Source organism: Aquarana catesbeiana, linkage group LG03 (assembly GCF_042186555.1).
Source record: "Aquarana catesbeiana isolate 2022-GZ linkage group LG03, ASM4218655v1, whole genome shotgun sequence".
In the NCBI taxonomy this organism is placed as follows: Eukaryota; Metazoa; Chordata; class Amphibia; order Anura; family Ranidae; genus Aquarana; species Aquarana catesbeiana.
The window spans coordinates 706,025,570-706,042,996 of NC_133326.1; the positions used below are offsets into that span (position 1 = coordinate 706,025,570).

Below are 17,427 nucleotides of genomic sequence, written 5' to 3' on the forward strand. Positions count from 1 at the left end.
CTTTGCTACAATTTGTCTGATTGTTGTGTTGGCTGCTCTTTTCACTTTTTGGTTGGCGCATTATTAATATAGATTTTTGGTTGTGATTTTTAGACATATATAGTGCCGCCTCCATATATCATCTTGGTGTCATTTATATTCAAATCATGGACGTATTTGACTACCGTACCAACCGTTCAGTGAATACTGAGGGCGTATTTACTCTTTTAAAAACAGACACTGAGATGGGGGGTCTGTTCTTTAGATTGAAGAAGCTTATGGTATCCGAGCTTCATCTTGACTGGGATATTGTCTTCTTGGGGCAGTACTTCAAGGAGCATATGGTCCCCAGAGGACTAAGGTGGAATGTATACCCACAAAAAGGGGACCTGGAATTAGAGTCCTGGTTCCGATATTTCAATGAGGTGGGGATCTCCCTCTTGAAATTTCTGGTAGATAAAAAAAGAGCTAGAATGGTGGCTATGGATAGAGAGATAAAGGAGATCAAAGAGAAATTGGTTTTCTTTAGGTCTTCTTCTGAGTATGCCACACATTCCACTTCCCTTAGAAACCTCTTAGAAAAGGAAGAGAAAGGTCAAAAGATCAAAAAACAAAAAAAGTATACCAGGGACGTTAATAATTATAAGAATGGTTGTGTTTTCTCCTGGCTAGGGATGAGCCGAACACCCCCCTGTTCGGTTCGCACCAGAACATGCGAACAGGAAAAAAGTTCGTTCGAACACGCGAACACCATTAAAGTCTATGGGACACGAACATGAATAATCAAAAGTGCTAATTTTAAAGGCTAATATGCAAGTTATTGTCATAAAAAGTGTTTGGGGACCTGGGTCATGCCCCAGGGGACATGGATCAATTCAAAAAAAGTTTTAAAAACGGCCGTTTTTTCAGGAGCAGTGATTTTAATAATGCTTAAAGTCAAACAATAAAAGTGTAATATCCCTTTAAATTTCGTACCTGGGGGGTATCTATAGTATGCCTGTAAAGGGGCGCATGTTTCCTGTGTTTAGAACAGTCTGACAGCAAAATGATATTTTGAAGGAAAAAACTCATTTAAAACTACCCGCGGCTATTGCATTGCCGACAATACACATAGAAGTTCATTGATAAAAACGGCATGGGAATTCCCCAAAGGGGAACCCCGAACCAAAATTTAAAAAAAAAATGACGTGGGAGTCCCCCTAAATTCCATACCAGGCCCTTCAGGTCTGGTATGGATATTAAGGCGAACCCCGGCCAAAATTTAAAAAAAAAATGACGTGGGGTTCCCCCTAAATTCCATACCAGACCCTTCAGGTCTGGTATGGATTGTAAGGGGAACCCCGCACCAAAAAAAAAAACGGCGTGGGGTCCCCCCCAAAAATCCATACCAGACCCTTATCCGAGCACGCAACCTGGCAGGCCGCAGGAAAAGAGGGGGGGACGAGAGTGCGGCCCCCCCCCCTCCTGAACCGTACCAGGCCACATGCCCTCAACATTGGGAGGGTGCTTTGGGGTAGCCCCCCAAAACACCTTGTTCCCATGTTGATGAGGACAAGGGCCTCATCCCCACAACCCTGGCCGGTGGTTGTGGGGGTCTGCGAGCGGGGGACCCCCAGATCCCGGCCCCCCCCCTGTGTGAAATGGTAAGGGCCTACCATTTCACTAAAAAACTGTCAAAAATTTTAAAAATGACAAGAGACAGTTTTTGACAATTCCTTTATTTAAATACTTCTTCTTTCTTCTATCTTCCTTCATCTTCTGGTTCTTCTGGTTCTTCTGGCTCTTCTGGTTCTTCCTCCGGCGTTCTCGTCCAGCATCTCCTCCGCGGCGTCTTCTATCTTCTTCTCCTCGGGCCGCTCCGCACCCATGGCATGGAGGGAGGCTCCCGCTCTTCTCTTCATCTTCTTCATCTTCTTCTCTTCTTCTTTTCTTCTCTTCTTCTCTTCTTCTCTTCTTCATTTTCTTCTCCGGGACGCTCCGCACCCATGCTGGCATGGAGGGAGGCTCCCGCTGTGTGACGGCGCTCCTCGTCTGACAGTTCTTAAATAACGGGGGGCGGGGCCACCCAGTGACCCCGCCCCCCGTTATTTAAGAACTGTCAGACGAGGAGCGCCGTCACACAGCGGGAGCCTCCCTCCATGCCAGCATGGGTGCGGAGCGGCCTGGAGAAGAAAATGAAGAAGAGAAGAAAAGAAGAAGAGAAGAACAGAAGAAGATGAAGAAGAAGAGAAGAGCGGGAGCCATGGGTGCGGAGCGGCCCGAGGAGAAGAAGATAGAAGACGCCGCGGAGGAGATGCTGGACGAGAACGCCGGAGGAAGAACCAGAAGAGCCAGAAGAACCAGAAGAACCAGAAGATGAAGGAAGATAGAAGAAAAAAGAAGTATTTAAATAAAGGAATTGTCAAAAACTGTCTCTTGTCATTTTTAACATTTTTGACAGTTTTTTAGTGAAATGGTAGGGATACTTTTGTACCCCCTTACCATTTCACACAGGGGGGGGGCCGGGATCTGGGGGTCCCCTTGTTAAAGGGGGCTTCCAGATTCCGATAAGCCCCCCGCCCGCAGACCCCCACAACCACCGGCCAGGGTTGTGGGGATGAGGCCCTTGTCCTCATCAACATGGGGACAAGGTGTTTTGGGGGGCTACCCCAAAGCACCCTCCCAATGTTGAGGGCATGTGGCCTGGTACGGTTCAGGAGGGGGGGCGCACTCTCGTCCCCCCCTCTTTTCCTGCGGCCTGCCAGGTTGCGTGCTCGGATAAGGGTCTGGTATGGATTTTTGGGGGGACCCCACGCCGTTTTTTTTTTTTTTTTTTGGCGCAGGGTTCCCCTTAAAATCCATACCAGACCTGAAGGGTCTGGTATGGAATTTAGGGGGAACCCCACGTCATTTTTTTTTTTTTATTTTGGCCGCGGTTCCCCGTAATATCCATATCAGACCTGAAGGGCCTGGTATGGAATTTAGGGTGACTCCCACGTCATTTTTTTTTTTTAATTTTGGTTCGGGGTTCCCCTTTGGGGAATTCCCATGCCGTTTTTATCAATGAACTTCTATGAGTATTGTCGGCAATGCAATAGCCGCGGATAGTTTTAAATGAGTTTTTTCCTTCAAAATGTCATTTTGCTGTCAGACTGTTCTAAACACAGGAAACATGCGCCCCTTTACAGGCATACTATAGACACCCCCCAGGTACAAAATTTAAAGGGATATTACACTTTTATTGTTTGACTTTAAGCATTATTAAAATCACTGCTCCTGAAAAAACAGCCGTTTTTAAAACTTTCTTTTGCATTGATCCATGTCCCCTGGGGCAGGACCCAGGTCCCCAAACAATTTTTATGACAATAACTTGCATATTAGCTTTTAAAATTAGCACTTTTGATTTCTCCCATAGACTTTTAAAGGATGTTCTGCGGCATTCGAATTTGCCGCGAACACCCCAAATTGTTCGCTGTTCGGCGAACTTGCGAACAGCCAATGTTCGAGTCGAACATACAGTAGGTGACCGCGATATTGTGTCAATCTCGCCGCACTTCTCGGCGAGATTTGACACCTACGAGCCCCGTCGCAGGGGCCAGCGCCGAGATGGCTCACTCATCGCGAAAGGAAAACTTTGTTTTCCTTCCGCGATGAGTGACAGGCAGTGCTGACAGCTGTCTGGTATGAATCCTGAGGCGGGAACACCGCGCCAAATTTTAAATGGAAAAACCGGCGTGGGTTCCCCCCTCGGAGGCATACCAGGCCCTTAGGTCTGGCATGGATTGTAAGGGGAACCCCCTATGCCGAAAAATCGGCGTGGGGGTCCCCCCCAAATCCATACCAGACCCTTATCCGAGCATGCAGCCCGGCCGGCCAGGAAAGGGGGTGGGGACGAGCGAGCGCCCCCCCCCCCCCTCCTGAGCCGTACCAGGCCGCATGCCCTCAACATGGGGGGGTGGGTGCCTTGGGGGAGGGGGGCGCCCTGCGGCCCCCCCACCCCAAAGCACCTTGTCCCCATGTTGATGAGGACAAGGGCCTCTTCCCGACAACCCTGGCCGTTGGTTGTCAGGGTCTGCGGGCGGGGGGCTTATCGGAATCCGGGAGCCCCCCTTAATAAGGGGGCCCCCAGATCCCGGCCCCCCACCCTGTGTGAATGAGTTTGGGGTACATGGTACCCCTACCCATTCACCTAGGGAAAAGTGTCAATGTAAAAAAAAACACACTACACAGGTTTTAAGAATGGTCCCTGCGCATGCTGGGACCATGACGTCGTAAGGGGGCGGGGTTACCGCCTATATAAATGGCTCCGCAGCTCGCACACAGCATTCGAGTCGGAGAGAGCGTCGTGTCAACATCGGGGAAGAAGAAAAGAAGAGAAGAAGCGGCAAGACAGCGGCGGCGAGACAGCGGCGACAAGACAGCGGCAACAAGACAGCGGCAGCAGACCGGGCCCCTCGCTGGCAATAGAGCTGGAAGAAGATAGCGGTGGGGCCCGGGAGAAGAGGCCGAACACCGGGAGAAGAGGCCGAACACCGGGAGAAATCGGAAGGGGACCCCCCGAAGTCGGAAGAAGACCCCCGGAGCTGACTAATAAATTATTCTTAAAACCTGTGTAGTGTGTTTTTTTTTACATTGACACTTTTCCCTAGGTGAATGGGTAGGGGTACCATGTACCCCAAACTCATTCACACAGGGTGGGGGGCCGGGATCTGGGGGCCCCCTTATTAAGGGGGGCTCCCGGATTCCGATAAGCCCCCCGCCCGCAGACCCCGACAACCAACGGCCAGGGTTGTCGGGAAGAGGCCCTTGTCCTCATCAACATGGGGACAAGGTGCTTTGGGGTGGGGGGGCCGCAGGGCGCCCCCCTCCCCCAAGGCACCCACCCCCCATGTTGAGGGCATGCGGCCTGGTACGGCTCAGGAGGGGGGGGCGCTCGCTCGTCCCCACCCCCTTTCCTGGCCGGCCGGGCTGCATGCTCGGATAAGGGTCTGGTATGGATTTGGGGGGGACCCCCACGCCGATTTTTTGGCATAGGGGGTTCCCCTTACAATCCATGCCAGACCTAAGGGCCTGGTATGCCTCCGAGGGGGGAACCCACGCCGGTTTTTTCATTTAAAATTTGGCGCGGTGTTCCCGCCTCAGGATTCATACCAGACAGCTGTCAGCACTGCCTGTCACTCATCGCGGAAGGAAAACAAAGTTTTCCTTTCCCGATGAGCGAGCCAGCGCGACATTCACAGTACCCTGTCGCCGAGAACCAGCGCGATGGTATCGCGCTGGAAACACAATCTCGCGGTCAGGTACTGTAAGTTCGACTCGAACTCGAAGCTCATCCCTACTCCTGGCAAACTAAGGATGAGGGACCTGCTGTTCCTGAGAACAGTTCATGTCAAATGGACGTCTCTGAACAGCAGTATTTCCAATCTCAACCACCCCCACTCAAAAGGGGTGGTATAACAGACTATAGGGCTGTTGACTACCACCAATCTGCCCCCCCCCAACACTCCTAAAAACCATCAGAGGGGACCTCCAGCGAATTCTAGAGGTAGAGAGAGAGAGGAGGGAGAGGTAGAGGGAGGGGTCAGAGAGGCAAATCCTTCAATTATGATCACCAGAGTTCCACACCAAGAAGAGAAAACAGTTATGACAGATATAACGAACATTATGAGCACTTTTATCCACAGAGAACACCTATACACGCGTTTAATAGATATTCCCCTTTAAGGGATGAAAGACCACGTGAGAACCATAATTCCTACCACCCCTATAGAGAGACCGATTCCAGTTATTATAACAGATCACCTTTTAACTACAACCAACAACAACCGGGCCCCTCTTACCAAGGGGATTTTCCCAAAGAACCAGGGAGATTCAAACGAGCTATAGACGGAAACGGGGGACCAGAGGGGGGAGGCGCGCCAGACAAAAGAAAAAGGGTTTAAAAGAAAGTGGGATATTCAATCTTAGTAAAGCAGATTTATCAGAAGCGGAACTTTTGGTCCTGGAAAAGGGCTTAAAGTTCGCTCCTCCTAATAAACTGAATAAATTCAGTACATCCAAAAATATGTACGTAAATTAAATGTACAGAGATATATTATTTCCAACCCCATGAGACCAAAAGTCGAAATGAACTCACATATAGTCCATTCAGGACTCTCAAACCCTTCACTTTTTAATCCCCCTGGCCCCACTGCCCCGTCCATTAAAGTCTTTCGAGATCTTGTTTTACAGGATCTAGACAAATTACCTATTAAAAGGTCCTTTAGTAACCCCACTTTAAAAACTGGACTTAAGAAACTTTGCGAACGGAAAGATCTAGTTATCCAGCCCGCGTATAAGGGAGGTGGAATAATCGTTTTTTATAAAAACGACTACCATTTAGAAATGACTAGAATCTTAAGCAATACGGACACCTATTCTAGGATCTAACCTAATCCCACAGTCCCCTACAAGAGATTACTTACTGACTTAGTCGATACTGGGTTCCAGCTAGGCGTTTTAAATAACAAAGAAAAAAGTTTCCTGGTTCCAGTTGCCCAGAGAATCCCGGTAATATATTATTTACCAAAAGTACATAAAAGTGTTACCCAGCCCCCCGGCCGCCCTATCATCAGTGACATCGACTCCATTACTTCCCGCATAGGGAAATATATAGATATTTTCCTGCAACCCATTGTGCAATCTATACCATCTTATCTTAGGGACACCAAAGACACCATCTCCAAACTTAATAACATCACTTACAGTAGTGATCTCCTTTTGGTTACAGCTGACGTAACGTCGCTATACACTTCCATACCCCACAATGCGGGTCTTGCGGCGCTTGAACTCTTCTTATCGAGGGAAGAGTCCATTCCCAGAACCCAACAGAGATTCATCATGGACCTGTTGAGGTTCGCGATCAAACATAATTATTTTTGGTATAACGGAGATTTCTTTATCCAACAAAAGGGAGTGGCTATGGGCGCCAAGTTTGCCCCTAGCCTGGCCAATATTTTTATGGCCCATTGGGAGGAGGATGTCGTCTATGCCCTTGATCCCCCAGAGCTAGTTCTTTGGGCGAGGTACATAGACGACATCCTCCTCCTATGGAGAGGAGGTGTCGAGTCTTTACATGCTTTTTTAGGTAGGCTTAATGATAATGAGATTGGAATAGAGCTGAAGTATGAGGTCAGCCCTTCCGCCATTCATTTTTTAGATCTAGAGATTTTAGTAGTTGGCAACCGTTTGGAAACTAAAACATTTTTCAAATCTACCGACCGGAATGGATACATTCCGGTCGATAGTTGTCATCACACTACCTGGCTGAAATCGGTACCACGTAGCCAGTTTACGCGGATTAGACGTAACTGTAGTAATCTTGCAGATTACTTTCATCAGACACAGATTCTAAAGTCTAGGTTTGTCGACAAAGGTTATGACTCTGTAGATATTGACAATGAAATCAAAAATATTGCCCAGATCAGCAGAGAATCTTTGTTAGTTGGACAACCCAAAGGTGGTTCTGACAATAAACATAAGTGGTCCCTCCTGACAAATTTCTCTGTACAACATAAACAGATTAAGGAGATTCTAGTGAGACACTGGAGGGTCCTCAAAAATGACCCAGTATTGGGCCCCGTTCTCCCTGAACGAGGTGGTGTAATTTATAGAGGGGCCCCATCAATCAGAAGTCAGATTGCTCCTAACACCATTGACCCCCCCTGCGATTCGCTCTTTCTTTCATAACATGAAAGGTTTTTTCCCTTGCAAACGGTGTAACGTTTGTTTACATAATGTCTGTGTACGGAAGAGAACTGAGACATTTGTCTCCTCCTCCACAGGGAAGGAATATCGGATTAAACATTTTCTGACATGTGAGACTAGATACGTGGTCTATTTGATCATGTGTCCTTGCAAAAAAAGTATGTGGGCCGGACCATACGCACATTCTCTGTGAGAGGCAATGAACATATAGCTAATATTAAAAAGGGCCTCACAAACCACAGTGTCCCTAAGCACTTTCTGCATTGCCATAATCAAAATCCAAATGGAACTCAGTTCCAAGTTATCGATAAATTTATTCCGCATTGGAGGGTTGCATCTTTGAAGAGGGGTGGCGCAAGATTAGAGACCTTTTGGATACACCAATTAAAATGCCATTTGGTCTCAATGTTAATTGGGATATAAATGCTTTTATCAACCAGTCTTGATATTAATACTTCTTCTCTTTTCATTACCCTCCTTTGTGCCCCGCGATTAGCTGCCCAGTGTTCATGACGATCAGCTGTTTGATGTTTTCTTGTTTATTTAGTATTTATGTCCCATTCACATACCTAATCTTAGTATATAATTTACATAGTTTCCAGACTCCAACCTGGTTTATAATGTCCCATCGGTCATTAATTGAGATTCTCTGATATTTTTATCTTAGATTGCTGTTATTAGTTTACTTGTTATATGATCCAGTCAATTTAGATTTTTGATTGGTTACTATATCACATGTGATTAAGGGTTGTGGGTATTTTTACATATCTTCATTATTTGTCCAAATGCCTCTGCCTTATTATGTCCTTATATAGGGGTATTGTTGTATTACCACCCATCATGTGTATATTAACACCTTATGGTGTGTTAAAAAAAAAATGTTTTCGTCATTTTTTCTGTTATATTGGGATTGTAGTACGTTATAAACACCTTCCTTTTTGAAATCTCTCTGTTTGGCAATGTTCGCGCCATGTCAGTTGTTTTCATCACTGTTTATAGTGCTTTCCCTCCATCTAGAGGGGTGGACCGCATTTGCGCTCCAGGCCTCAGTCCGTGTTGTTTTTATGTCTATTAGCTTTACCATTGTGAGGCGTGGTTCACATATGCGTTCCATAGCTCTCTCGTCATTGTGAGGCGTGGCTCGCATATGCGCTCCATAGCTCTCTCGTAATTTACGGTTGCTGCCGGAGTGACGTCACACGCACTTAGCGCGGTTTCGGATTGGATGTTGTACATTTTTTCCATTCTGGTCGTGATTAGCTATAGGGAGTGACGCGTCCTGCTGGGTGTGGCGTTCCCCGGCCCGAGATCTTGTTGGTGGACGGATGTCACCTGCTCCTAGACATTGTCGCGCGAGAGGTGACGCCGTCCACAACACAATGTGATTGGAGCCACCATATAGAGGCTTGGTTATGAACCAGCGTTAGTGCCATTGTAATTGGCTCATCGTATAAGCTGACGCCATTCTCCGGCGACCCGGAAGTGGCGGTACACATGGCGCGAACAGCTGCTAATATTTGGTAATTATAGGTTTTATATATATACAGGCATGAGTGGCAGACAGTCATATACCCCAGTTGAAGTCCTATAGGATGAAACGCGTCGGGTTGTTATGCCTGTCTTGCCACTATTTGATCTAAGCGCTTTTTTATATTGCTCTATACCTGACTTCTATCTTTAAGCCAGGGTGTGTTTTTACTGCTTTGTTCTTAAATAAAGCTTTTCCAATTAAGCTGATTAACACTATGGGGAAGTCTTCTTCTTTTTGATCCCTATCTCATTTGAGGACCTATACCTATTCTATGGAGCCAGTACTTTTGTGAGCAGTTCCTTACTTACATCTTGGATACCGGGAGCCATTGGGACCAGAGAGGTTCGGTCGGTGAGTGCCGCAGTTTCCTTCATCGTCTCCAGCTGTTGTGGAATTACCTCCCCTGCTCCATTACAAGCTTGTCTGACTCCCAGGCCGCTGGCTGGGGAGTCCACCACTGCTGGTAAGGGTATTTTTGCCTATCCCTTTCACATATAAGTTGGATACCTTATCCTGTGGATGCCATCCCCAGATTCAAGGACCCCACACTACCGTTTCCGGTTGTTGTTGATCGTCCTAGCCACATCCCCAGAGGCCCACTCATTCATCCATGTTGGACTTCTAGTCATGTTAACTATTTACTAGTTATGTTGAACTTTTAGTTTTGACAGCAGTTCATGTTGTTTAATGTGTTGTACTATTTACCTTTTCATTTTATGTTTACATAATGTATTTGCGTCACTGCATCTCCCAAGATGTCCTTCCCAATTAGTTCACTATCTGTTCACGTTTTTTAACTACCCATCCCCATAATTTGGGATCTGTAGTGATTTATTCAGGATTCACATTTATCCTCTCACAAATTTCTTTTATCACTATTTTATAGGGACCCACTTCTGCTAGTGTCAGCTATCAGTTTATACATGGTCCTTTTTTTCAATGTTTTATTATTACACAGATTGTCTTTGCATTACCTATCTTTGCTAGTGCTTAGCTAATAGCTTACACACGATCAATTTTATGTTTCATTATTACACTTTATTGCGCATATCGTCTTTCAGATGTCCATTCTGTCAGGCTTTCCCCAATAACGCACATATAGATTATTTGTTTTTAGCGCCACACTTATCCACACTATATCTTCGCTACAATTTGTCTGATTGTTGTGTTGGCTGCTTTTTTCACTTTTTGGTTGGCGCATTATTAATATAGATTTTTGGATATGTTTAATTATAGTCATTGCTAAAGTATATATATGTAGATTGAGATATATCGCTGTTCATTTTGCACTACTTACTTACTTACTACTTACTCTTGGCTGGGAGTAAACAAAACTAAACTTATGTACATATTGCACCGTTACTATAGGAATAAGATGTGTTTCTATGCTGTCTATTTTCTTCTCTTTCAGGTGTTCCAGTACCCATCTGGCTCCCAGCCATGTGATAAGTGTGTAGGGTGGGCTCTGATGCAAGTAAGGGACTCTGATGGAGACCCTGTTGTAAGGGGAGACTCTGATGTGGACTGCTGTGTAAGGTTCTGAGGGGCTCAAGTGTATTTGGCTTTTTTATCGCTTTGTTTCACTGATGTTCTTTCTCAGTTGTTCTGAATCATATCATGTTGATTCCAAAAACCTCCAAGTAAAACCTAATATTTTGTTTACATTTTATTCATTGAATAAAACTAATTTTATTTTTTGCTATTTGTAAAAAATACAACATGGCCTTCATACTGAAAAGATTGGTGACCCCTGGTTTGAGCAATGCAGATAAGATATGTTGCTAATCTGTGATAGTATGGATCATTTAATAGTAAGATCGTCTTGCCATAATACCAGCTCTGTTCCTATCCACAAGGGAGTTTTTGGTGTTCCTTCTATCTTTTATGTTCTTGCCCCTCACAGGGTGTTCCTGCCCACCTTTGTGTGTCCTCCTGTCACAATCTCCATAACATAGCATAAATCTAAACTCTAGCAGGGATGTTGGAAGCTCCCTTTAAAATGGGCACAACAGGTGTGCAGACCTAGGAAATCAGTGCGGAGATGCTGGAAACCCCTCATGATGGACACAGCAGTTGTTCAGATACCAGAAACTCAGGCCAGAGATAGAGAAAACCCCTCATGATGGGCACAGCTGGTGTTCAGGCCCAGGAACTCAGCTCATGGATGGTGAGAGCCCCTCATAATAGGTACAGCAGATGTATTAACTCGAGAACACAATAGAATCCTTCAGAGATAAAAAAGACTGTCATGGGGTGTAACTCTCCAGCATCCACCAAGCACTGAATTATCAGATTTGGGTAAACTGACGGAGTAACTTGGATTAGTACATTTGGATACAGAGATAGCAAGGGTTTACTTTGCTGCTAAAATATCCTGGCAGTATGAAGTTGTATTTGTTGTATTACCTTCTTCCTTTATGGAAATAAAAATGTACCCCAGGGAAAACGAACTGTCTGTCTTGTCCTACAAAAAGAATAGTACACAATATACCATCAATACAATTGTTACTAGATTTTTCCACACATATGTTTTACTGCTGTTGCAATGCACTGGGGTTGATTTACTAAAACTGGAGAGTGCAAAATCTGGTGCAGCTCTACATAGAAACCAATCAGCTTCTTGGTTTTTTGTCAAAGCTTAATTGAACAAGCTGAAGATAGAAGCTGATTAGCTACCATGCACAGCTGTACCATATTTTCAGGAGCTGAGAGCTTCTAAAATTGACAATGCCTCCTGCTATGAATTAGAATCATGCATTTCAGTGGAGCTGGCCTCCAACACCATATCAATCAATGATACCATGAGGAAAGACATAATGCTACGTGGCTGTGTGTATCTGGACATGAGAGAATGAAAATGCGTAAGCACACGCATGCACACGGTGTAAATGTGGACGCACTGGCATGCCCACAGATCCTGATGCCTGGCAGCCTATTTAAACCTGAGGCCTGTCTAGCATCATTTCTGGATGGTCTTCAGCTTTATCCTTGTGACTTGCGTTCCTGAAAGCCTGCTTGATCCTGTTACTGACCCAGCTCCATCTGACTATTCTTTGGATTCCATTGTCTGCTTATATCTGCTACTTATCCATGTTAGCGACCCTGACCTGGCCTTTTGATTAAGATTCTGCCTGCTGATTTTGTACCTTGCTTCCAGCACATTGCCAACCCCTGCCATTCCCTGACCTTGACTCTGATCAGGATTATGTACCTATCTGCTTTGCTGATACCAAACTCAGCTTGTGATCTGACGCCTCACTTCTGCTCATCCAACCTCAGAATCTCCATGTTCAAGTTTGCTAAAATACCTACCTGGCACCTGTGCCCTTCCACTGTCCTAGCAGTCCCCGTCCCCACCACTAGGGGTGCTTGGACAGAAATTGTGCAAGAGGCCACCCTCATCATCTCAGGCTCCACTAACAGGTATGTGACACCCATTCCTATGCTGCCATCTTCTTCTGACATCATCAGGGATGCCTTTCTCCTCCAAATTCTGTCAGGTAGCCCCGTGATGACATGCATACACCGCACCACGTCAACAACTAGGAAAAAGCAGACAACCCCCCCCCCCCCCCACGAATGATATAGCACCCCAAAGACTCCCAGGTTGCACAGTTTTGGTATCCTAGAAGGCAGTGAGGTATGAATACCTCATTATCACTGGGGCAAGAAACTAGGACGTGCAGGGATGTTTTCTCCAAAATATTTATTTAAAACATTTTGTGATTATGTGAGAGGTGGGTGATAAAAGGGGAATGAGATAAAGTGGGTTCGGAGTTTGAAGGTTTGTCTAGCAGCTTCCCGACCGGCTCCTGTAGATATACGTCGGCAGAATGGCATGGCTGTGCAAAGTAACGTACCCGTACGTTACTTTGAATTTGCTGCGGTGTGGGTGTGCGCCGGTGCATGCCGCGAGCTCCATGAGTCGAGTCGCGGGTCCCGTGGACTCGATCGCTGCGGGAATACCCGCGATCGCCTCATGGAGAGGATGAACGGGGAGATGCTGATGTAAACAGCATCTTACCATTCTGCCTAGTGACAGTGTCACTGATCTCCCATCGGAGCAGAGATCAGTGTAGTGTAACACACAGCCCAACCCCCCCTACAGTTAGAAACACATAGTACTAGTACTGAATAACCCCTCCCTGCCACCTAGTGGTTAACCCCTTCACTGCCAGTGTCATTTACACAGGAATCAGTGCATTTGTATAGCACTGATTGCTGTATAAATGACAATGGTATCAAAAATGTGTCAAAATTGTCCGACATGTCCGCCATAATGTCGCAGTCACAATAAAAATCGCTGATCCCCGCCATTACTGGTAAAAAAAAATATTAATAAAAATGCCATAAAACTATCCCCTATTTTGTAAACGCTATAACTTTTGCGCAAACAAATCAATAAAAGCTTATTGCGATTTTTTTTTTTACCAAAAATATGTAGAAGAATACGATCGGCCTAAACTGAGGAAAAAAAATGTTTTTTTATACATTTTTGGGGGATATTTATTATATCAAATTGTAAAAAATAATGCGTTTTTTTAAAAATTGTCGCTCTTATTTTGTTTATAGCGCAAAAAATAAAAATCGCAGAGATGATCAAATACCACCAAATGAAAGCTATATTTATGGGAAAAAAAGGACGTCAATTTTGTTTCGGAGCCACATCGCACGACCGCGCAATTGTCAGTTAAAGTGACGCAGTGCCGAATCGCAAAAAGTGCTCTGGCCAGGAAGGGGGTAAATCCTTCCGGGGCTGAAGTGGTTAAAGCGGTCTTTGGATGCTGCTGTTACCATACTGTCTATACAGAACGGACCACTGCATAAAGTGATATCTGAAATAGATCATTACTTTATAATGCAAAATTCCAACCTGTCCTCATATTGTCTGATATCTGGAGATCAAATATCTCCTCTTATTAGAAACCGCTTCCCATGATACCGACCTGTCCTCACCTCTGTACCCGCTGGGCATCCAGAGATTATTAGACATATTTTACCCTCCATGTCCCATCTAACCATCATACCACTCCCCCAGTCTGTGCCCTCCATGTCCCATCTACATATTACACCCCCTCCCCCAGTCTGTGCCCTCCATGTCCCATCTACCCATTACACCCCTCCCCAGTCTGTGCCCTCCATGTCCCATCTAACCATTACATCCCTCCCCCAGTCTGTGCCCTCCATGTCCCATCTACCCATTACACCCCTCCCCCAGTCTGTGCCCTCCATGTCCCATCTACTCATTACACCCCTCCCCCAGTCTGTGCCCTCCATGCCCCATCCACTCATTACAGCTTTCCCCTAGTCTGTGCCCTCCATGTCCCATCTACATATTACACCACCCACCAGTCTGTGCCCTCCATGTCCCATCGCACCCCTCCCCCAGTCTGTGCCCTCCATGTCCCATCTACATATTACACCACCCACCAGTCTGTGCCCTCCATGTCCCATGGCACCCCTCCCCCCGTCTGTGCTCTGAATGTCCCATCTACTAATTACACCCCTCCCTCAGTCTGTGCCCTCCATGTCCCATCTACCCATTACACCCCTACCCCAGTCTGTGCCCTCTATGTCCCATCTACATATTACACCCCCCACCAGTCTGTGTCCTCCATGCCCCATCTACCCATCGCACCCCTCCCCCAGTCTGTGCCCTCCATGTCCCATCTACTCATTACACCCCTCCCCCAGTCTGTGCCCTCTATGTCCCATCTACCCATTACACCCCTCCCCCAGTCTGTGCCCTCCATGTCCCATCCACTCATTACAATTCTCCCCTAGTCTGTGCCCTCTATGTCTCATCTACCCATTACACCCCTCCCCCAGTCTGTGCCTTCCATGTCCCATCTACATATTACACCACCCACCAGTCTGTGCCCTCCATGTTCCATCTACCCATCGCACCCCTCCCCCAGTCTGTGCCCTCCATTGTCCCATCTACTCATTATATCCCTCCATCAGTCTGTGCCCTCCATTCCTATCTAACCATCACACCCTTCCCCCCGTCTGTGCCCTGTATGTCCCATCTACTCATTACACCCCTCCCCCAGTCTTTGCCCTCCATGTCCCATCTACCCTTTACACCGCTCCCCCAGTCTGTGCCCTCCATGTCCCATCTACCCATTACACCCCTCCCCCAGTCTGTGCCCTCCATATCACATCCACTCATTACAACTTTCCCCTAGTCTGTGCCCTCTATGTCTCATCCACCCATTACACCCCTCCCCCAGTCTGTGCCTTCCATTTCCCATCTACATATTACACCACCCACCAGTCTGTGCCCTCCATGTCCCATTGCACCCCTCCCCCAGTCTGTGCCCTCCATGTCCCATCTACTCATTACATCCCTCCATCAGTCTGTGCCCTCCATGTCCCATCTAACTATCACACCCTTCCCCCGTCTGTGCCCTCCATTTCCCATCTAACTATCACACCCTTCCCCCGTCTGTGCCCTCCATGTCACATCTACTCATTACTCCCCTCCCCCAGTCTGTGTCCTCCATGTCACATCTACCCATTACACTCATCCCCCAGTCTGTGCCCTCCCTGTCCCATCTACCCTTTACACCCCTCCCCCAGTCTGTGCCCTCCATGTCCCATCTACCCATCACACCCCTCCCCCAGTCTGTGCCCTCCATGTCCCATCTACCCATCACACCCCTCCCCCAGTCTGTGCCCTCCATGTCCAATCTACACATTACACCCCTCCCCCAGTCTTTGCCCTCCATGTCCCATCTACCCATCACACCCCTCCCCCAGTCTGTGCCCTCCATACCTCTCTGAATATCAGTCTAAGATATCCTCCTGGAAATCTCAGGTCCAGCCATGCTCTGCCGTCATTACATCCACCATTGACCTTTGTGATTGGAGGTGATGGGATTGTGATCTGAAGAACACAAGGATCAGTGTGAGGATGACCAGGACAATAGTATAAAATGTTTTTATTTTTTACTGTCTAACATTTGTAGTGTAAATATATATTTTATCTTCCCCCAAACTCTGCTCCTTACTGACGTGTTTTATCCTCTGTCAGGATTTAGAGAGGAGTGGGGGGGGAGGGGGGGCAACAATTTGTACAGAATTCCCACAATTTACAATCCCAGAGGTACAACACATCCATGTTACATTGTTCCTTTTTCTGTCTTAAAAAGGAACTGCAGTCTGCTCACATAATTTGTAATAAAAACATCTTTGCCATTCTGAAGCTTCCCTCCAACCACTTTGCATATTATTTTATATATTCTGTACTTGCCAAATATGCTACAGAAATCTCCCTCCACTGAGTCTGGCTGCAACCATTATAACTGTGGGCAGCTGAAGCTGCTGCCTGTTCACTTCCTAGATTTACACAGACACATACCTCCAGCTCTGCAGCTCTCATTGGCCCTCTTATGACTCATCCTCCCTTCCTGGCAAACTAAAACAAGAGTGAGAGAGAGAGCTGTGCATGATGTCATAAGCCTAGGCTAATGACCAGACAGGAAACTGAAAGTGGGCTGTATAAGGGATTTACTGGCAGAAAAAAAATGTTTTACTATCCAAAGTTAAAACAACAACAAGGGCAGAAGATTTAATAGATGGAAAGATTGGAAAATAATGATCACCCGTCTTCCTCCAACTCCTCCATTATCATACCTCCCCTTTATGAGAAACCTTCTATAGTAGCAATCTTTAGTAGTATATTCAATAAAAACATATTTTTTATGTATTCTTTATTTTTCAAAACAAAAAGTTTTTACGAAAGTTTTACAATTCGGTTAAAGGGAAAAATTCTCAAAATCAAAATACAGTATAGACCTCCCTAAAAGTGTGTGTGGAAAATAGCAGCAGCTTTTGTGGAACTTTTATCATGATCTCATCATTTATCCTAATTGCTCTCATTGACTCTTTGGACTTTAGCGCACAATTATGACCAAAATGAGAATCACAATTTTTTTGTTCTAAATAAAAAGATAACGATTTTCACGGCGTAAAATCTTTCACCTTTTACAAAAAAAATTGGGCTAACTTTATTGTTTCGTTTTTTTTTTTTTTTTAATTCATTAAAGTGTCATTTATTCCCAAAAAATTGCATTTGAACGACTGCTGCGCAAATACAATGTGACATAAAATATTGCAACAACCACCATTTTACTCTCTAGGGTCTCTACTAAAAAAAAATGATACATAATGTTTGGGGGTTCTAAGTA

The 17,427-nt window shown here is 45.9% G+C and overlaps 1 protein-coding gene across 1 annotated transcript in view; it reads right to left on the minus strand.

Moving 5' to 3' along the window:
- LOC141134344 (uncharacterized) overlaps positions 1-17,427 on the minus strand; it is a 209,108-nt gene that overhangs the window by 140,503 nt on the left and 51,178 nt on the right. The window contains exons 3-4 of the mRNA XM_073623915.1: positions 16,014-16,124; positions 11,642-11,699 (exon numbers count right to left, since the gene is read on the minus strand). Coding sequence (XP_073480016.1) covers positions 11,642-11,699; positions 16,014-16,124 — 169 coding nt within the window. The remainder of the gene's footprint in view (positions 1-11,641; positions 11,700-16,013; positions 16,125-17,427) is intronic.